Genomic DNA, 21,259 nt, shown 5'->3' with positions numbered 1-21,259 from the left:
ATAAACATCTCCGGACCATATTCTGCTCCCAGCAGCACCGGCGTGTGTGTGTGTGTGTGTGGGGGGGGGGGGGGGCACAGCAGGGAAACGCGGTCGCACCAAGCCTCAACACAGCCGTCGGCTGGTTTGCTTCTACGCCCCCTCCCCTTCAGCGCCCTCTCCTCCTCCGCGTCTTCTGGCAGCGGTTTCCTTCAGAGGCGGCGGCGCACTCGCTGCAGCTGCCCACTCAGCAGCCCAGCGGCCGAAAATCCTTCCGCCGTGACGGCCGCGGACTGGCTTCCTTAGCGCTTTCCGTGGACCGTCAGGGGGGCGGCTACCGAACGTGCTCGGCCGCGGCGATCGCGCGGGAGCGTCAGGGGGACAGGAGCCACGAGAGGGGGCGGCGCCCCCAGTTGGCCTCGTCGGAAGAGGGGGCTGCCGAACGAAGCAGGCGTAGCGCCGGCGGACGGTGCCGCGCGTGTGACGAGCCGGCAGGAGGAGCTTTTCCGGCGAGCGCATGGCCAGCCTCGCCTACCAACTCCGGCGCGCAGAGGAGGCGGAGCCGCGAAGGGCGGCCGTCGGGCCAGGTAAAAGCGCGCGGCCAGAGGGGCGTCGCGGCGGCAGCCCACCTTCGCCTTTGCCCAGAATTGCGCAGTCGCCGCCTGTCATCCCGGTGGCGGGTCAACCTTCGTGGAGGAGACCAAGGAGCGGCGGGGGCGGAGGGCTTCCAGGCCGGCGCGCCGGGCCTCGACGGAGGCGAGCGACCTGCTCTTGCTCACTCTCCGTGCGGGGAGGACCATCGTCGCCGGCAAGGGGCCGGGGGCAGGTAGGGCGGGCCCCTTCCCGACTGATGGCAGGCCTCAAGGTGAGCCGGGAGGCGAGGGCGGCGTCCTGGGGTGGGGCGGTTGCGGTCTTTTCGCTCCTGCCTGCGGGGAAGGCGTGGCGGGGCTTCAGCGGGAGCCCTAAGCGTGTTCCGGGTTGCCCAGGGCGGCAGCGGCTGCCTTCCTCCGGGCCCCGTGAAGGTTGTGAAGCGGGGGAACGGGAGGAGGAGGAGGAGGAGGAGGCGCTTCGATGCTCGGGGTGCGTGTGCGCGCTCTTGCTGCTGGCGGAACGGCCTCTTTCCACTCGTGCCAGGCTTCCTCCGAGGGGGATGAGCTCTTGTCAGCAGCTCGCGCGTGGCCCCTACTGGCCAATCTGGGCGGCTGCTCGGAAGCGCCCACCTGGCGGCGGGGAACCCCTAGCGGGGAGTGGGGAGCGCTTGCTTCCCCTGTGGCGCGGAGGTAGCTTCGGGCCGAGTCGGATAACCGGAGCTCTCGCGACGAGCGGGGCAGTGCAGCGCCCCGTCGGGAGGGGGAAGCCGGCCGGTGTGGGTCGCGTCTGATCTCCAGCTCCGCTGGGGCGCCTGCGTCTTCTCTTGGCCTTCACCTGCGGAAGCTGCTCGGCCTCTCCGCCTTTTGCAGGTCTCGGGCCAGGGCCTCTCCACGGGGCAGCTTTGTAGCCGAGAGCCGCGCCGGTCTGGGGTCCGCATCCTTGGGCAGGCGAAGCGAGTGTCATTTGCCGTCTTTGGCCCGGGCCTGCTTGGCAGCGCGGTTGGAGCGCCGGCATCCGTCTGGGGGACCCCTCCTCCGCTGGGCAACCATGTCCAGGTCGTGGGTTTCGTCCGCCAGTGTGCGGGGGCGGGGGGGCGTTGCGCCTGCCAAAGGATGGCTTCAAACCGGCGGCTGGACTGAGAAAGCTGCTGCGGTGATTCTTGGTGTCACCAAGGGAGGGAGGGACCGTCCTCTCTTGCCCCTCCCCAGCAGAAAAAGCGGGGACCCTCGAGTGACGCTTGCGGCCGGCTCGCTCCTGGACCGGTGTGCACGGGAGGACGGGTCCCGTGCCGGCTCCGAGTTCTGCGGGTTCTCAGCCAGGGTCTCCGTTCTCTGCTCAGCTGGCGGGATGGGGCCTGACCTGGTGGCCGGCAGAGCCTCGTGCTTTTTGTGTTTTCTGTGTGGAACCCGAATAGAAGGTTGTGGTTTTTCTTTCCAAATGTTTTAGGATTGTCTAAGCAAATACACGTGTGTCAATAATGGCATAGATCAAGAGCATAACAGCCGTAGCAGCAGCAACTCCTCCTAAAGAAAAGAAAAAGGGTGGCTTGAAATGTGAAGGTGGGTGTGGCTTAATGAAGAAATACACCCACCCACCTGTTTCCAAGGCTTCACCTGCTAGAAGCCTCTTTTCCAAATCAGCCACCAGAGATTTTTCCCTGGTGGATCTCATAGGGCAGCACACCTTTTTCTATAGGGCCTTAGCTTCAGCTCCCTTGCCCTGCTGCTGCTGCTGCTGCTGGTCCTGGCCGAAAGGGTTGGTTTTTTGGTTCCTGTGACACTCCTGTGGGAACGCGAGACCTATGGGAAGGAGGTGGGCCCATCTCTTTCCCGCAGCAGGCCTCAGATTTTCTGGAGTCGTTGGCTCACTGGAGTGCCTATGTGCAGAAGCAATCGACCAGGGGGAGGGGGGAGGGAGGGAGGGAGGGAGAGAGGGAGAGAAGACACCCACCTCTGTTTGAAAAGATATAGGCATCATTTTCACAAGGAGTGCCTTCTTCATTCAGAGCCTGTCTTTAGGCCTTTGTGCTGAAAACTGGCCTTCATTTATCCATTTGCATTGGGTCAGCATGGAAACCAACCCTTTTGGCATCCTCTGCACCACTTAGCAGCTGCAGATACATTAAGAGACGTCTAAGATAATGGTAAGTTGCCTAAAGAGCGACTGCAAGATCAATTTAAAAAAACAAAACAAATCAGAAGCTAAACATACAAGCTCTTCACAACCATCGTGCACCAAGGGTTGGAAGAGCAACCACGTTTTTAAGGAATTTCTGAGTGTCATTAGGGTAAGAGCTATTTGAATTTCCTCAATTAAGAACTATAATTTAGCTGCAAATTGTGCCCAAGTTAGGATATGTGCATAAATTCTAACCACAACCAAGGTTTCCTCCATCTGGGTTCAAGTGTAGAAACCTCGGTGCTCGGCCGTTTGCTTCCAGACGTTTCAGTACCCAATTAGGCAACATCAGGCAGTGTGAGGGAGTGTGAGGTTTGCTACCTCTCAAGGATCAAGGCTTTGGGTCTGTTCTTAGTTTCCCAAATAGGCTGAACCCTTTTGCTCCACAGGGTTCAGCTGAAATGGGGGTACTTGCAGCTATTCAAATTTCAACTGACCTCAGTGCTCCCCCACCCCCAATGACATATCTAGTCGTTGCTTTTGGAGATCACGGGAAAGTCTCGCGGCTTCTCTCTCTTACAGACACAGACAGAAAATCATAGAACAGGAAGAGGTTATTTTGCCCATCAAAAACGAATCATCTCCAATAGATGGGTGCCTAACACCTTCAGCCAAAGGAGTTCATCACCCCTTGATTAACTGGCTCCGTGACTGAAACTGAATGTTGAGGTTTTCCTGCTTAGAACAATCTGGGTTTTAAACCCAAGATGCTGCAACCTTTGTAAGCACATGTTGGTTGACAAACACCTGGCGTTGGATAACATGACTGTGAGGATGCTGCAATGATCATAAGTCACCTTGTTCAGTGCCATTGTACATTTGAGCGGTCAATAAATGAATGGTTGTAAATCAAGGACTACCTGTAACAGTAGGTGGGTTTCTCTTTTCAGAATATTCCTCATTGTTACCACAGTGAAGAATACTATTGTGGCTTCAGTAGGCAAGAACCAGGCCAGCAGAGCTGCAACAGCTTTTATTGACTCAAAAATGGAATTGAGGAACTGCAGGCTAATGCCTGTTCTTTATACTCTCGGCCCGTGATGGCGAACCTATGGCACGCATGCCACAGGTGGCAAATGGAGTCCTTTGTCCGGGCATGCGAGGCATTGCATGTGTGCACTGGCTAGCTGACTTCAGCCTTCTTTGGAGGCCATTTCTTGCTCTCCGGAGGCTCCAGGAACTTCCCTGAAGCCCCCGGAGCACAAAAAACTGGCCCTATGGGCAAACCGGACCTTCAGGAAGATACTTCCGGTTTGCTCGTAGGGCTGGTTTTAGCCCTCTTGAGCCTTCATGGCCCTTCAAGAGGCTTCCCTGAAGGCTCCGGAGGGCAAAAAACAACCCTAGGAGCAAACTGGACATTTGGTTTGTCCATAGGGCCGTTTTTGTCCTCCAGAGCCTTCAGTGGCCTTCCGGAGGCTTCCTTGAAGACTCTGGAGGGCGAAGAACGACCCTACGAGCAAACCAGAGGTCCGTTCCCAAACTTCCGGTTTGCCCACAGGGCCCATTTTTCCCACTCCGGAGGCTTCAGGAAACCTCCTGAAGTGAAGCTCCTGAAGCCTATAGAGGGCCTCCGGGAGGGGGGAAGGGGAGGCTGTTTTCGCCCTCCCCAGGCTCCTATAAAGCCTCTGGAGCCTGGGGAGGGCGAAAAAAGCACACCAAAAATGGGGAGGGGGAACACTAGTCTGGCACGCATGCATGCTGGGGTGCGCATAGCATTAGGGGGGGCATGCCTATGCACGACACCCCCCCGCGCGCTCCCACCGCCTTTGGCACGCAAGCCACAAAAGCTTTGCCATCACTGCTCTAGGCACACAGGGCCTTAACCAATTATAAACTAGAAAAAACCCACCTCCATATAATTGTTCTGGAGTCATGTAAAGGTTAGTTTCACTTTTGTGCAATCTAACAGTTAAAGTAATGCAAAGGTTAGTTTCATTTTAGCCCAGTTTAAAAGTCAGAGTCATCTAAAGGTTAACCCCCCCTTACCATAACTATATATCCGTGATGGTGAACCAATGGCACGCGTGCCACAGGTGGCACACAGAGCCATTTCTGAGGACACGCGAGGCGTTGCCCTGTCAGTTCGGGAACACACTTCTGGTTTGCGCTTCAGGGAAGCCTCTGGAGGGAGAAAAACGGCTTCCCCCCTCCTAAATCCAGCCAGTGTTCCCTGAGCCTGATAGCTCTGACGCTCAGGTGCTCCACAACAAAAAATTTGTATTTATGATTAGTCAAAACCTTCTCCTCACAGCAACTGTCCTGGGAATTTCAGTATCCTTCAAACACCAGAAAAGTGTATTGGATCACCTGCCCAGTCAGTTCCAAGATCCCAGCACTTGGTCCTGCTCTTTGCTGGGATTGTCAGCTTAAAAATATATATTTTTTTCTTTGTAAAATCAGATGCTGAGAATTGTGCAAAAATGTTGACTGTTTTTCACATCATTTGACAGATTGTTGCCCTCGTGAAGGAGTGCAAGTGTAGGTGGGCTTAACTGGGAGCAAGAAGAATGGGCAAGAGGAAAGAGTTCCTTGCCATAGATGCCTCCTGACCCATTGATAAATTGGTCCTCAGTGGTCCTCTCCTGAAAGCTGCATCTTTGTGGCTACACCTTGTAATTCAGAAATCTGAGTGCTTGGAAAGTTTATTTATTTATTGGACTTTTACAGCAATATTCTGCATTTATTATTTTATAAGAATAGTAAATGAGAAGGACAGCAGGTGGAAAAGAGAGAGATGTGTGCAGGGTCTGGGACTGGCTTGAAAACTGTGCCTTGTTGACAGTGTGAATCTAGGCTGACAAGCAATCCGGGGAAAAAAATTGGGAACTGAATATCTATGAAGACTCAGTCATGCGGGTTATGGGTGTCCCAAAGGTGCTTTTTCAAGCGGCAGTTGTACTTTCTTTGTTTTTTTCCTTGAAGACTTTCTGCTTCTCATCGAAGAAGCATCTTAAATTCTGATTGAATGGGGTGGTGGGGGTGGTGGAAGGATTCATATTCCTTGCAGTTATCTGGTTGTTAGCATTGGGAATCATTGAGGCCACTTGGGGGTTTAAGTGCTCTAAGGCAGTGGTCCCCAACCTTTTTATCGCCGCGGACCAGTCAGCCTTTGATAATTTTACCGTGGCCCGCTGAGCGCGCGCAGGGGTGGGGGGGCGTTGTTCGCGACGACACATTGATTGCGTACCTGCGCGGGGCTCTCTTCCCTGGTGCCTTTGCGCACGGCCCAGGAGCTTTTGCGCACGGCCAGGAGCCTTTGCGCTGCAACGATCATGGCCCCCGGCCGCTGCAGCGATCATGGCCCCCGGCCGCTGCGCGGCCCGGTGCCAGGTACTCCACAGCCCGGCACCGGTCCGCGGACCGGGGGTTGGGGACCACTGCTCTAAGGGTCACCTGAATCAGAGAGCAAATGGGTACGGGGCCTTCTTAGAACTGCTGAAATGAATGTGTTGCAAACAGGAGATAAATGGTGCCAGATAGATGTCCTATCCCTCCCCTTCTGTTGAGAGAAGGCTGTTCAATTTTAATATAGATGACGTCTTTAGAATGTGTCCTCAAAAAAGTGATCTTTGTCTTTCAAATGCAGAAGGATCACCGAATCTTGTACTGATGGGTTTGCTCTCCTGTGTGTTTCGGAAGCAGTTAACAGAATAACAGAGTTGGAAGGGCCTTTGGAGGCCTTCTAGTCCAACCTGCTGCTCAAACCTGCACCCCTCAAATATTTGATGACTGCTATCATGTCACCTCTAATCCTTCTTTTCATTAAATTAGACGTACCTAACTCCTGCAACCGTTCCTCATATGTTTTAGGCTCCAGTCCTTTAATCATGTTCGTTGCTCTTCTCTGCACTCTTTCTAAAAGAGTCTCAACATCTCTTATAACATGGTGACCAAAACTGGCGGCAATATTTAAAGTGTGGTCTTGCCAAGGCCTTATTAATGTAATAGTAATACACTGTGTTATCGATTCTATAATCTTAATTCAGCTTAGATCTGTGTTGGCTTTTTTGGCAACTGCAGCACACTGCTGGCTCATAATTAAGTGGTGTCTACTAGGACTCCAAGATCCCTGATCAGGTTCTGATCACTCTCATTTTGTGCTCCAATGAGTAGCAAGAATCAAAATGTAAATACTGATCTGTGGGGGTGGGGGGGAGGGTTCTGTAGACATCAGTGTTAAGGCTTCTGTTTTTTCTTCATGTGTAGTGCTCAGTCCAGGAAAGCTAGACTATTTTCCTTGACATCTTCCCATGTGAACTGAATGTCTCAGTCCACAGAACTGACATTACAGAGTTGATTACAGAACACACACACACACACACACACACACACACACACACACACACACAGATGAGGCAGAAGCTTGTCCATCCCAAGCATAAAACATCCAGACATAAACGCAGCAATGTGATATATGCAGTAGAATGTAAACAACCACTCCATAAATACATGGCACAACATAGGAGAACAAACCTCAGGACAAGATTCAGCAGTCCACTCTCATTTGAACGACCACGGCAAAGTCCACATTCTGGATAGGGAAGACCATTGGTTTGAAAGAGGCGTTAAAGAGGCCACCCACGTTAACATTGAACACCATCTCCTGTTTACAACACAGTCTTTTTAGCAGTGCCAAGAAGGTTCCACACTCCTTTGGACTCTGATTCAGGGATCCTGAGGGGATAGATAAACCCCCAAGTGACCTCAATGACTCTTAGTTAGAGAGTGCAAGGAATATAAATCCTTCCATTCCCCCCTCCATTCAATCAGAACTGAAGACGCTTCTTGGGTGAGAAGTGAAACATTTTCAAGGAAAAAACAAACTCCAATGGCCTTTTGATAAAGCACTTTTGGGATAATTGGGAACGATCAGCATCCCTTTTGCTCATCTAGTGAATTTTATGTGACCTTTTAAAAAACTGATTTATAGCAATAAGTAGAAAAAGTAGTTACTTTACCATGTAACTATTCCGAACTTTTGTACATTTTCTGAAAATAAGATAAACATTAATAATTATATTGTGCATTCTGTTGTTGATTATGTTGTGTAAGGAATTGAGAATCACATAATCTCTAAAAAGCACAAATAATAAGTATCCTTCTAGATAACAGTTTTATAAATACTTTGTTCTTTAAGCTGGAAATTTCTTTTATCTCACAGCTCACAAGATGTAAATAGGAAGAGCTAGTTTGTCTCTCTTCTAGGTGTTAATTAAAAAAGTGGGCTAGGCATTGAACAGAGAGACATCCTGCTATTGATTGATTTACTGAGTTGCTTTCTGAATATTATTGGTTTGGGGAAGGGGGGTTATATGCCTCTGTGGGTTGCTAAGAGGGACAAAACCTGCTTTCAAAATTCAGATATGCCATTGGTCCAGAGAGGTTAGACTGTAGCTTGAAAATAATGGGGGGGGGGAGGGTGTCACAGGTATGCTAAAAAATACTTGAGAAATAAATAAAAGAGTAGTAACACCATGTTTTCCCCAAAACAAGACAGGGTCTCATTTTCTTTTGACCCTCGAAATAAGTGCTTGACCTTATTTTTGGGGAGGTCTTATTATTTTTGAGGCGCAGGAGGCGGCGAGCGTGGCCACCTCATGGCTGCTGCTGTGTTGCAATATTTTCAGCGGAGGGCTTATTTTAGCCCATGCGCTCAAAAGCCCGATTGAGCTTATTATCCAGGGAGGTCTTCTTTTCAGGGAAACAGGGTAACAACTCCCCTGTATACAACCTGTTGGTGATAAGCAGCAGGGGCCAAAAGGAGCAGTTTCCAAAATGCAGGTAGATTTCTGTTTGGAAGAAGAAAGATTGCAAAGAAAAGGAAGGGCAAATCTTGGCTACTTGTGGGGGCCAAATGGTGACTCTGTACCCTTAGAAAGGGCTATAAGGCACAATGAAACGGTACATAAGTCCAAGTCAATCCGCTGTCTTGATCTAATCCCCTGTTTTGTGTTTGGGGCTTTCCCACTTTCTTTCCCACGTCCTTCCCTGGAGTGTCGGTTTCATCCCCAGGCACAGCAGGAGCTGCTGTAGAGATGGAGCTGGGCAGCCTGTCAACCAGGGAGTTGCAGATTTTTTTCTGCACTGGAGCCTGATGTTTTGCGGGAGGAAGCTTTGCATTCAAGAGGTGCAAGAGTTTGGTCTTCATCGATACTTTGAAATATTGGATGAAATGTAACAGTTAAAATAAGTAAAGATTACATTCATTTTGGAAGGCAATCTTATTCCTTCAATTTTGCATTATCTCACTACAATGACAATGACTAACAGGGTTGCTTTCAATTTGCAAATTCCCTTTTGAATAATTTTTAGCTAAAAATGTACAAGGTGCACATTGATATCTTTGGCAGCTGAGCTGGCATAATGGAATGAGTGGCATGCGGGACTTCTAAGGTGAATCGGAAATCGGAAATCCTTTGGTGTCCCACCTGATCTTTCTTCCGTCTTCTGTAAGAAGCTCCTGACTTTCAAATACGGAGTGGAGATTGGAGCTCCTCGGGCACTTTCACCTTTCCTGCTTGGGAGAGCTGTCTGAAAAAGGTGGCATTTGCCATCAACATCGACAAAGACCAGCAGGTTGAAATGGCTCCAAGCATCAGTGAGAAGAGTTTGAGCAAAAGAAGGCTAAAGCTTGTTGCATGGGGAAGTGTAGGAAGAAAATACATTGGATCCAAAATAGGAGCAGGTAAAATGCTGGCAAAGTGTGAATGATCAGCGTCTCATATTTCTGATTGCTCCTCTCTTCCTCTTCCTGAAGCGCAATCTATGTATTTGATGGAATAAATGGCCTGTTTTGCATGTAAGTGTTGGGACTCTCCGGAGAGCACTGAGCTTGGAACCGGCAGAGTCAGCTACCTAAATAGGTCATCTTGTTGTACCATTATTAAACAGGCTTGTTTCTGGTAGGAGGAAGTTTTCTCCCTTGTAGACAGATGGCAGTTCATGCTTTTGGTTCTCGGTGCTAGAAAAGGGAAAAGTACCATCTTGACCACCAGATGCTCGATAGTCTTCAGCAATGCATCCCTTTAGCGTTCCAGATCAATTATTCTCCCGTGGGAGGCTTGAAACAGACGAAGGGGTATTAATTTCTGTTGGAAGGTTAGTCAGGGCCAAGGACTTAGCTTTAGAAGAAGAGTGAAAGGCAGGCACCAAGTAAGCAACGGCCTCTGGTCACACTGGCAGCCTTGGGGGGGGGGGGGGTAGCTGCTGGGGAGCCTGAGGGAGCCCAGGTCTCCTGCTTGTATCCTGTTTGAAGGCTTCCCAAAAGAAGCACCTGGTTGGTTGCTGCAGAAGCAGGATGCTAGTTAGTTTATTTAGCTTGTATGCCGCCCTACTCCCGGAAGACTCATGGCGGCTAACAATAAAAAGGGGGGGGGGTTTACAAAAATAAAAACAATTAAAAATTCAGCAACAGACATAACATCGGATGGGGCTGGATAATTCAACAGCCCCAGACCTGCCGGAACAGCCAGGTCTTAATTGCTTTGCGGAAGGCCGGAAGGATAGTAAGGGTCCGTGCTGTGCTGGAGGAGGCTCTGATCGGGTCATATTGTCCATGCTTTAACAAAAGCTTACGTGGGGAGTGGGATCATGACGTTTAGAATTGTAACTGCTACAGTAGTTGGGTGCTTCTAGTTTTGCTCTGTCTTTTTACTTTTAATTTCTGATAAAGGGCCACGAAAACCAGTGCAGGGTCAGGGCGTTAAGCTGGATTCCAGATGGTTGGCATTAATTGTGGCTTTGCAGCTGGAGTAATGAAGTCTGCAGTGGAGAATCCTCTCATCAACATCTGCGGGGGTGCGCATGGAGTGCGAAAACAGACTTCAGGATGTCTCAGTGCAGTTGACATATTTGCATCAGGCATCAGGGTGCAGTTTCATAAGGGCATGGATTGTGCTGTGATGTCACACACGAGTCTCTTTTTTCTATTGGAATGGCAACTGCAGCTGGTTGTACCCCAAAGTGCTGAAGAGATCAATTACCTTCCACATTTGAAGAGGACAAACTCACCCAGGGCCTTTGCTCATCTGTTTAGTTGAGCCAGTGAAGTATTAATTTATTACAGATGGATTTTTCCTTGCTTCCATTTTAATTTGCTTCCCTGCTTATTTATTTATTAATTACATTTATCCACCACCCATTTCGCTGTCACACAACTCTGGGTGGCTTATAGTATAGATATTAGTATAAACATTAAAACAATAAAACAATGAGGCAATAAATACAATAAAATTAACAGGAAATAGCTAAAATAGCAGAGATGGGGCAGGGGAATAATAGAGCAGAGAGGGGACTCTTCTAGTTAATCCAGTAACGACAGGATGACAGGCACCCATCCAGGCTCCAGGCCAACTGGCTGAGCCAGGTTTTAAGACCTTTACAGAAGGATGGGGGCAGATCTCACCCCAAGGACTGCGGGGTTCCAAAGGCTGCAGCAGAAAAGGCTCATCTCCTGGACACCGCCAGGCCAAATTCCTTGGTCAACGTGGTCTGCCGCATGCCCTTTCTGCTGGCATTGGTGGTGAGCCAATTCCATTGGGGTGAGAAGGACCCTCAGGTAATTTGGACCCCTGCCATAAAGGGCTTTAAAGGTGATAACACCTGTAAACACCTTGAATCGGAGTTGAAAGCAAATGGGTAACCAGTGAAATTTACATAACAGCGTTGGGGTACCCTGGAACTATCCACGCAGCCGCATTCACAGCCAGGTTTGTAGCTTTCAAATACTCTTCAAGGGTCACCCCATGAAGAGCACATTGCACTTGTCCAAGCGAGAGATCACTAGGTCTGAGTGACTGAGTGCAGGGATTCCCAATCCAGAAAAGGGAACAACTGGTACACAACTCCCCAGTTGTACAAAGGCTCTTGTAGCCATCACTGCCACTTGCTCTTTGAGGAGGAGTTGGGAGTTGTGTACTGGGTCTGTCGGGGGCAATGCTACCTTATGCAGAACTAAAGATATTAAAATACATTTATGGGGTCTACATTTTTCTTATGCTGATGTTTTTAATTGTGTTTGCTGCCCAGATTTACCTATGGCTGAGATGGGCAGGCGTATAAACAGAAATACATGCATGTGTTCATACACAGCCCTTTTTATTGCAATCTGTTCCATCACCTGACAAAGTCTCTGCTCCAATAGAATTCCAGTACAAAAGAATGGTCTCTGTAATTGCAGGGAGAATGGCTTCCTCCAAGACCACTAGAACTGCTGGGTTAGCGGAGAAAATGCAAGTTTGTGTAGAAGACTTGTCACATCAAGTACATCCATCAGGAAGGAGCTTCTGAAGGAAGTAGATGCATGGCTGGAGCTCATTTAGGAGTGCACTTGAGGAATGCTTAAAAAGTAAGAGCAGAATCTCTTCTTACCTTGCCTCTTTCCTCCCGCCTACCTGTGCTTCCTCTGTCTGGTCAAAAGGTTATGCTGTGTTGCTCTCCGTCCTTTCAGAATGTGGAGCTGATGTCTCCCCACTGCTCAGAGAAGCTTAGTGGTAGAACACAAAACTTCCCTATTTCTGGAATGAGGAAAGAGAAGCTAGAACCATAGAAAACTGAAATATTGAAGCATTTCAATAAAATATCAATATTTTAATATTGAGAATGCTGCCTTCTAGAATCTTACTCCCACCCTTAATATATGTAAAGGTTTCAGTCACATGCACCCTTTCCCTTCTGTCCTCCAGGCTGCGCGTATTTAGTTCCTTCGATCTCTCCTGATGTGTTTTCTCCCTCAGACCTTGAACCGTTTTGCTGCCCTTCTCTGGACTCGCTCAATCTGACCCATGTGCTTTTTAAAGTGAAGTCTACAGAACTTGACCCAGCACTCCAAACGGTGCCCGACTAACGCCCCATGGAGCAGGATTAAGACAGACGGCCTCGAGTGGAATCTCCCTGCGTGGAGCCCCTGCCTTGAGAAGTCCAGGGTGGGCACGTTGGAGATGGGGCTCCGCCATCAGGGGCCTTTTCTTGGGAACAGGCTTTCCCTGCAGATCTGTAGGAGGCGAACGGTTGTGTTCCTGCTGATTCTAAAGGAAGTGCTTTCTTTAGGAAGCGCTTGGGCTTCCGTTCGAATAGTCAAAGGTCGATACGGCCTTAAGATCCCCGCGTCAAGGTGATTCTGTTCTGGGAAAAAGATCACCCATGAAAAGGGGTGCTATGAAGAGTTCAAGAAGGCCTGGCCGATCTGCTTGCAAGAAGGGAGGGAGAGGGAGGTTTCTCTGGAAAGCAAGTGGTGGAGATAGTCCAGCGCCACAGAAATCCTTTCGGATCACAGAAGCAAGGACCCGGGATCCCCCAGTGGGCAGCCTAGTTCTATTCACATTTATGAGGCATGGGAAAATATTTTGCGCATCTTGTAGGAAATGCGTGGGTCCACTGATAGCAGAAAAAAATAGGCTGCTGTGGCTTTACAGCAAAAAAGGGACAGAGCACTTTACTGAACTGAGGTCCGAGGCAACGTTGAGCTTCTGGTGTGGAAAGAATCATCTCGCAGTGAAGAGGATGAGATGGGAAGAAAAACTGGTTGTCAGTCAAAAAGTATGCATGGCCTAGAGGCCCTTGGGGTGGTTGTAAATTAGCATTTTTATTTTGTAGCAGCTTTGTGTCTTTTCCACAGGTGATGGGGCAGGTTCTCAAGAAAGGAAAGGAAAACCCCACCTACCTCCCTTCTCTGGATTGTTCCAGTGGCTCCAGGGTGGGTTTTCGTTTTTGTAATGGCACCAAGGAAACATTCAGGTTTTGTGAGGGGCTTAGAATTTGGGGGGGTTTACAAGTTCAGTATGTCTGGTGAGTGAAGATCAGAGGTGGGTTCCTACCGGTTCGGCCCAGTTCGGCTGAACCGGTAGTGGTATGCTGGCCTGGGTCGCAGAACCGGCAGCAACCCAGGCTGGCCACACCCCCGAACCGGTTTCCCAGTTACGCCGTTGCTGCCGCCATATTGTTTTTTAGTTCTGCACCTGCGCAGAACAATTTCCATTGGACTGTGCATGTGCGCACAGCACTCATCCAACGCGTGCCCACGATCAAACCGGCAGTAACGTTGGCCAGAACCCACCCCTGGCAAAGATGTGGGTTGTGGAAGGCTGAAAAAAATCACATTCTGTGGTCATGTGAAAGAGGTCACTTTCCTAGAATCATTGGTCATGGAATCATCTTCAGAAAGGAGATGAAAGTCCCCTCCCCCCCCCCCCAGTGAGGTGGAGAGAATTGAGGGAGGATTTCTTCAGAGACTGCAGCGTTAAGCGAATTAGAGAGAAGTCTCATTGCTTCTCTGTAGCAGCCCCTCGTGATGCTTAACGAGATGGGCTTTTTGGTTCTGGTCTGATCAGGCAACCTCTTCTTGAGCTTCTTGGAGTAGCCTTCCTCTAACCTAGATGGATTTATTGTCAAGTGAATGGAAGCTGCTTTGCGCTGCACTTAATTTATAGATTTTTCAGGAAGACCAGTTTTGAAACATTGGAGTAATAGAGGATAAAAATTAAGTGAGAGATGTGCAAATGGTTGCTATCAACTTCGTGCTCTATTGCAAGAGGTTTGTGGTGGGAAAAGAATTTGGCCCTTCAAAATAATGAGAAGTCTACCAGTCGGAATGCTTCTCTTTGTATCAGACATATTTTTAAGTTTGCAATTTCAAGGATACAAACGCACGAACAAAATGCAACCATCAGACAAAGAAGGGCTGGATCTATTACAACAACTAGGAAACACGATGGAATTAATTGGTAGGAAAGTAGTGTGACTGATGTGGCAAACCCCCCCCCCCCTTTGCCGGACATCAGCTCACATTAAAATTCAAATCAGGCAGCAGGAGAACTGATCAAGATATAAAAAGGAAGCTCATGGCAGATCAAGGGGTTCTTCCTCCCGGTGTGCTCTGAACATTCCTGACATCTTGTGGCAGACTGATGCAAAATTCTGACCCACATACATAAGTTATTTTTCATGGTTTTATATAATGTTTCTTGCTTTTTTGCCAAAGCAGTAAACATAATTACTATATCTGTGTTATTGCTTCCTTTAAAGGAAGCAGGAGCAATGTCAGTGTAACAGTTTCAGGAATAAAATACTGTAAGCACCCTGGATAGTTTCAAAAGGTTAATGCGGCTGAAAGGAAGAAATGTAATTCTCATAGGAGCACAGTTCTATCCCAAATGTATCTTTCTAAGTGCATCCACCATCAAGGACATTACATTAGAGTATGTAAAATCATAAGAACAATGTTTCCATTAATGATTGATGTGGCATAAGATAAGATAGGTGGTGTTGAAATCTGAAGCCTCTGTGATTTCTGCTTTGAAGCCATTGTGGGGTCTCTGTCTCTCTTTCTTTCTCTGTCTCTGTCTCTGTCTCTCTCTCTCTCTCTCTCTCTCTCTCACACACACACACACACACACACACACACCTTGCCTTCTATAGTTTGCATCCCAGGAATTTTTCAGAAAAGGGGTAGGAAGCCATTTATCGGAAATAATTCCTGACCTGGGAAGGGGATTGCAGTCCCTTCCTCTCCTTATGATTTTATAATTGTATGGCCTTCTTTTAAAACCTTAAACTCGGTTTTATGTAGAAAGCAATTCAAGAGGCCAGAGCACCTCAGAATGAGATTCTGGACTCCAACCACAATCATCTTTCAGTCTCAGGCTATTTTTTTAAAATGTCCACAGCAGATAGATTAGCTGAAAAATTAGCCCGATGTAGGAGTAGCTAAGTAGATCCCCAGGCAAATGTTGCTTTCTCTTTATTTTTTCATGTTTAAAGCGTGTTTGGTTCAAATTCACATTCATGGATTTGTCCATTTCTTTTTTTTTTTTTTAGGTGCCCTTTATATCTTACCATGGAAAAGTTTCTCTTCTGCCTTCTGATGACGAGCACCATGGCTGTGAGGGCCCTGATGTGTCCCATGCGCTGCAGCTGCCAGAGGGTGTCCCCCTCTTTCACCATCCTCTGTACCAAGAATGGGCTGCTCTTTGTCCCTCCTGCCATTGACCGACAGACAGCAGAACTCCGACTGATGGATAATTTCATCACGACTTTGCGAAGGAAGGATTTTGCAAACATGACAGACCTGATCCATTTAACGCTATCACGAAATACAATCAGTCATATTATGCCTTATGCGTTTTTTGATCTTAAAGGTCTTCATGCATTACACCTGGATAGTAACCGCCTCACTTATATTGATGAGGATCACTTCAAAGGACTGATCAACCTTCGCCACTTAATTCTCAGTAACAACCAGTTACATTATATTTCACCTGGATCTTTTGATGATTTCATTGACATAATTGAGGATCTGGATCTATCCTATAATAATCTTGTTAAGGTCCCCTGGGAAACGGTCGGGAGGCTTTCCAATGCCAATACTATTAGTTTGGATCATAACCTCATAGATTTTGTCCCTGAAGGCATCTTCTCCGACCTTCACAAACTGGCTCGGCTGGACATGACTTCTAACCAGCTGAGGAAGATCCCCCCCGACCCGCTTTTCTCCCGCATCCCTGTCTATGCCAAGCCCAAGGGTACCCCTCTGTCGTCTCTGGTATTGAGCTTTGGAGGGAACCCGCTGCACTGTAACTGTGAGCTAGTGTGGCTACGGCGCCTAACTAGGGAAGACGACCTGGAAACCTGTGCCTCCCCCCCCGAGCTGATGGGCAAGTATTTCTGGTCTATTAAGGAGGAGGAATTTGTCTGTGAACCACCAATGATCACTCGCAGAACAGCAAAGCAAGTGATCACGGAAGGACAGAGTGTCTCCTTGAAGTGTAGAGCAATGGGTGATCCAGAACCATACATGCGCTGGATTTCACCAGGGGGAAAATTGGTCTCCAACACTTCCCGAACAATTTCCTATGAGAATGGGACTTTGGATATTTTAGTGACTTCCATAGAAGACCAGGGTACGTATACTTGTATAGCATCCAACGCTGCAGGGGAGTCCACTGCACCCGTTGAACTTCTGGTCAGCCCATATCCTTATCTTGCTAACAGCACGAACTCTGGCAAAGAAGCTGAGCGGGGTCCATCGGATATCCTCATCTCAGCCAAGTCCAGCTTCTCTAATGAAACCAAATCTCTCCAAGAGAGGAAAGTGGCCATTGCTGAGCTGACCTCGTCCTCTGCCCTCATCCAGTGGCCTTCGCAGCACCATATTCCTGGGATGCGAATGTTCCAGATCCAGTACAACAGCTCTGCTGATGATATCCTGGTGTACAGGTACGCATTCCTACCAGGCCTGTTTCAAGTTTATTTCTGGCAAGATGGCAGCGGTGGGAAGTTCAACCATCAGTGGTGTAAAACTGGGCACCGCTTGTTTGATGCCTTCTCACAGAATGAGTTGGGAGGGTAGGAGGAAGATCATCAAGAGGCAGAATGAAAAGAGAAGCGACTCCAAAGGGAAAATCCAAGCCACGTTCCTTTTAAACCAGAACTTCATGCAGGATAGATGAGAAATGTGCTAAAAACAGGCTGATCAATTTCATTTCATTTTTGTGCCATGATTTCTGGTGACTTCTGGAGTAATCCCTGTCATTTCTTTGGCCACATTTTTGGACTACATGCTTCCCCTTGCCTCCTTACTAGGGCTGAGAGAGAGTGTCTGGCCCAGCCAGCCTCATGCCTAAGACAAGACTAAAATTCCTGAAATTGCTTCCTGGGTCTAGGCATAACAACGGGGGTGGGATTCAGCCGGTTCAGACTGGTTCGGGCAAACCGGATGTTACTTGTTCGGAGAACCGGCAAATCACGCCACTGGATGGCCCCTCCCCTGCCTGCCACCCCCGCCCTTCCCTGCCCAGTCACTCCTCATCACATCCACACGCCATTGCAGAATGCCTTCATCCGCCATTGCTGCATGCTGTCAGCGTTCCAAATATCATCCAAAATTAAATCAGAGTCCAAGGCAGAGTTTTCCTTAAACTTCCAATTTATAAGGAGAGACATGTTGGCACATCTGTGGAAAACCCAAATCTGAAAACTTCCCGGGGTTCCCATCCAGTTGAAAGTTCATGAGCTTGCTCCCACACCCACAAGTCCATCACATGGTCCAATCTTCCACTGCCACGCTGGCAGTTCCGTCCATCCAGGTCCGGTCGGGCTCAGAGGCGTAGAAACCTTGGGCTTCTAGAAAGGAATTTCTTTATTTTGACAACACATTCTATTCCTTACTATTCTCCCTCCCAATTCCCTACTAATCAAAAGCACAGTAAAATAATAGAGTGTGTGGCAGGCCAAAGATCCTAAAAGGAACCGGCTGCAGGCCTGACACTGGCCTTCTGCCTCAGCCCTGCTCTCCCTGGGTGAGTGAGCCTGCAAGCACGCCCCGAGTCCTGACTCATGGCCTAGCTGCCTACACCGTCACAAGCCCTCTCCCAGTCTGACCTAGGCTGCTGTTGCCGCCAAGCCCTGGAGGAGTCAACTCCCGGGCCGGCCTTCCTGCCGCTGCTGCTGCCTGCCCCTAGCCTCCTTTTGCCAGTTTCAGTTTCAGTTCAGTTTATTGTATTTGTATGCTGCCCTTTTCCCCCGAAGCGGCTCACAACTCGAACCGGGGAAGGGGGATACAAACAAAAATTAAAAAAACCAAACATAACAATATATAATTTAAAACTCACAACAGTCATACCATTCGAGACGGGGGCAACAGCTCTTTAGCCCCAGGCCTGTCGGAACATCCAGGTTTTGAGGGCTTTGCGGAAGGCCTGGAGGGTGGTGAGGGTTCGAATCTCCACGGGGAGTTCGTTCCAGAGGGTCGGAGCAGCCACAGAGAAGGCCCTCCTCCGGGTAGTTGCCAGTCGACACTGGCCGGCGGATGGAATTCGGAGGAGGCCTAATCTGTGGGATCTAATTGGTCTATTGGAGATAATTGGCAGCAGGCGGTCTCTCAAGTACCCAGGTCCAATACCATGAAGGGCTTTATAAGTGACGACTAGCGCCTTGAAGCATATCCGGAGACCAATAGGCAGCCAGTGCAGCTCGCGGAGGATAGGTGTTACGTGGGTGAACCAAGGTACACCCACGATCGCTCGCGCGGCTGCATTCTGGACAAGCTGAAGTCTCCGAATACTCTTCAAGGGCTGCCCCATGTAGAGCACGTTGCAGTAGTCCAGTCTAGAGGTCACAAGGGCGCAAGTGACTGTTGTGAGGGCCTCCCGGTTCAGGTAGGGACGCAACTGGTGCACCAGGTGAACCTGGGCAAATGCCCCCCTGGTCACAGCTGACAAGTGGTGTTCAAAAGTCAGCTGTGGGTCCAGGAGGACTCCCAAATTGTGAACCCTGTCTGAGGGGCGTACTGTTTTACCCCCCAGCCTGAGAGATGGAACACTTGGCCAATTAGTAGGAGGGAAACACACCAGCCACTCGGTCTTATCTGGATTGAGTACAAGCTTGTTAAGCCCCATCCAGTCCCTAACAGCCTCGAGGGACTGGCACATCATGTCAACCGCTTCACTGAGTTGGCACGGGGCGGACAGATACAGCTGCATATCGTCCGCATATTGATGGTATTTTATCCCATGCCGTCGAATGATCTCACCCAGCGGCTTCATGTAGAAGCCGCTGGGTGAGATCATCATCAGGCAGGCTCAGCAGGCAGTTGCAATCTTTAGGGGGGCTTTTATTTTGTCTCTTCAAGGACGGAGGGGGGGTGGGAAAGGTAGGAAATCGGCCTGTCTCTGCAGCATCGGTCATGTGACTGAGTGGGCATGGCCCACTCAACATCACTCACAGCAAGGTGCCGCCCCACCTTGCTGGGAATGACATTGAGTTGGCCACGCCCATCCAGTCACATGCCCATCTAACCACACCCATCCGGTCACATGCCCACCTAGCCACACCCATCCGGTCACATGCCCACCTAGCCACACCCATCCAGTCACATGCCCACCTAGCCACACCCATCCGGTCACATGCCCACCTAGCCACACCCATCCAGTCACATGCCCATCTAGCCACGCGCACGGAGCCGGTTGTTAAATTATTTGAATCCCACCACTGCCTAACAGCAGATGGGGATAGAGCCCTTCCCTTCCTTCCTTCCTTCCTTGGTTAATTTCCTCAATTTACCAGTCCCAATCCTTCTTCCCATGGAAAGTGAAATATGGCCTTGGGTAAATTTCATGTCTAGGTTAATCAGAGAAAAACCTATATGTCGGGCCTTTGCATAATTGAAAATCAGCAATTTAAATACGTATATACGTACAGACTATACCGTTGCTTTGTCAAAGTAAGAATAAGAACGCATATCATCAACTTGAATATCATAACGCACACTTTGCCATTTTAACACCAACATGGCCACCAAGGGACAGTTACGCTGCCTAAGTAGCCAACGGCTCCCCTGTTCATCCCTTTAGCTTTTGGGAAATCACGGGAGCGGAGAGGGATGTTGCTGTGCGGTTCCTTGCTATAGACCGAGTTTGTCTTCTCTTGCAGGATGATCCCGGCTTCTAGCAAGTCTTTCTTCCTGACCGACCTGGTTGCTGGGCGGGACTACGATCTGTGTGTCCTTGCTGTTTATGAGGACGGCGTGACTTCCCTGACAGCGACCCTGGTGGTAGGGTGTGTGCAGTTCACCACAGAGGAGGCATATCGGCAGTGTCATTCCCTCCACGCACAGTTTCTTGGTGGGACCATGATTATTATCATCGGAGGCATCATTGTGGCGTCCGTCCTTGTTTTTATCTTCATACTTCTGCTGAAATACAAAGTTTACATCAACCACCACAAAACCAAAAACCCTGAAGTGAATAACGTTTGCTCTCAAACCAACGGTAGTCAAAGTAACTCTCTGGTACATTCCAGCTCCAAACTGGCTGAATGGATCCAGCAAGAACGTTCAAGCTCACCACTCAGAGGCAAAACTATACCAGACTTCAACTACGAACAAGCAGCCTCTACAGAAGTCTCTGTTTTAAGAAACGAAGCCTTTCCTTAATAGTTACGCCGGTCCCAGGCAAGAAGCAGTAAAAAATAACTAGCGGTTGTATTTAAAGCTTCACTGTCTATTTTTAAGATCAGATGGTTTTAAACACTATTTTTTTAATCTGTAAAAGTTCTTGCATTCTTAACTATTTTTGTTGCACTATATTAAATATAAACTGTGATTTTGAAGGTTTTTTAATCATACTTATCTATTTGCAACCAAGTCTGGATCGGTACTTACAAAATTTCCGTATAGTTCAGGTTGCTCACTACTAAGCAGTATTATGCTAAAAAATGTCAGGGGAACTGTCAGAGCTTAAAGAACAGAAAGGTTTAGGGAAGACCGGTACAAGAATTCCTCAGTTAAGGAGACCACCACGGAGTAAAAAATCCAAGGGGGTCACACGTTCCATAGTGAACGCATATCAGCAAAACAGAGATCGCGATTAGATTTGGAGCCCGTCGATACGGTTTGGAGGGGGCACGCCTTTCGAGCTGGCCTTACGTACATTTCCTGGCAAAATACATTGGAAAATCCCATTGGGGAAAATTCTACGTAGGGTTAGGGTTAGCTCTCCATGAATTCACGGAGCAAAAC

At 48.8% G+C, this 21,259-nt stretch overlaps 1 protein-coding gene across 4 annotated transcripts; it reads left to right on the top strand.

Moving 5' to 3' along the window:
- The first annotated feature begins 362 nt into the window (after positions 1-362).
- On the top strand, positions 363-20,850 carry LOC116516197 (leucine-rich repeat and fibronectin type III domain-containing protein 1-like protein). 4 transcript variants are annotated; one of them, XM_032228613.1, is made up of 4 exons: positions 363-566; positions 11,927-12,094; positions 15,562-16,959; positions 20,173-20,850. In XM_032228613.1, the coding sequence occupies exons 2-4, from the start codon at positions 12,084-12,086 to the stop codon at positions 20,672-20,674; spliced, it is 1,911 nt and encodes a 636-aa protein (XP_032084504.1). In that variant the 5' UTR covers positions 363-566; positions 11,927-12,083; the 3' UTR covers positions 20,675-20,850. The 4 variants fall into 4 exon arrangements, with proteins under 4 accessions (XP_032084504.1, XP_032084503.1, XP_032084505.1 ...); XM_032228612.1 differs by having other exon boundaries at positions 363-844; XM_032228614.1 differs by lacking the exon at positions 11,927-12,094 and having other exon boundaries at positions 363-844.
- Positions 20,851-21,259: the final 409 nt, after the last annotated feature.

This window comes from Thamnophis elegans, chromosome 12 (genome assembly GCF_009769535.1).
Source record: "Thamnophis elegans isolate rThaEle1 chromosome 12, rThaEle1.pri, whole genome shotgun sequence".
NCBI classification, from domain to species: Eukaryota; Metazoa; Chordata; class Lepidosauria; order Squamata; family Colubridae; genus Thamnophis; species Thamnophis elegans.
The sequence above is the reverse complement of the archived record's forward strand: the minus strand, read 5'-3'. Positions and strand labels throughout refer to the sequence as shown.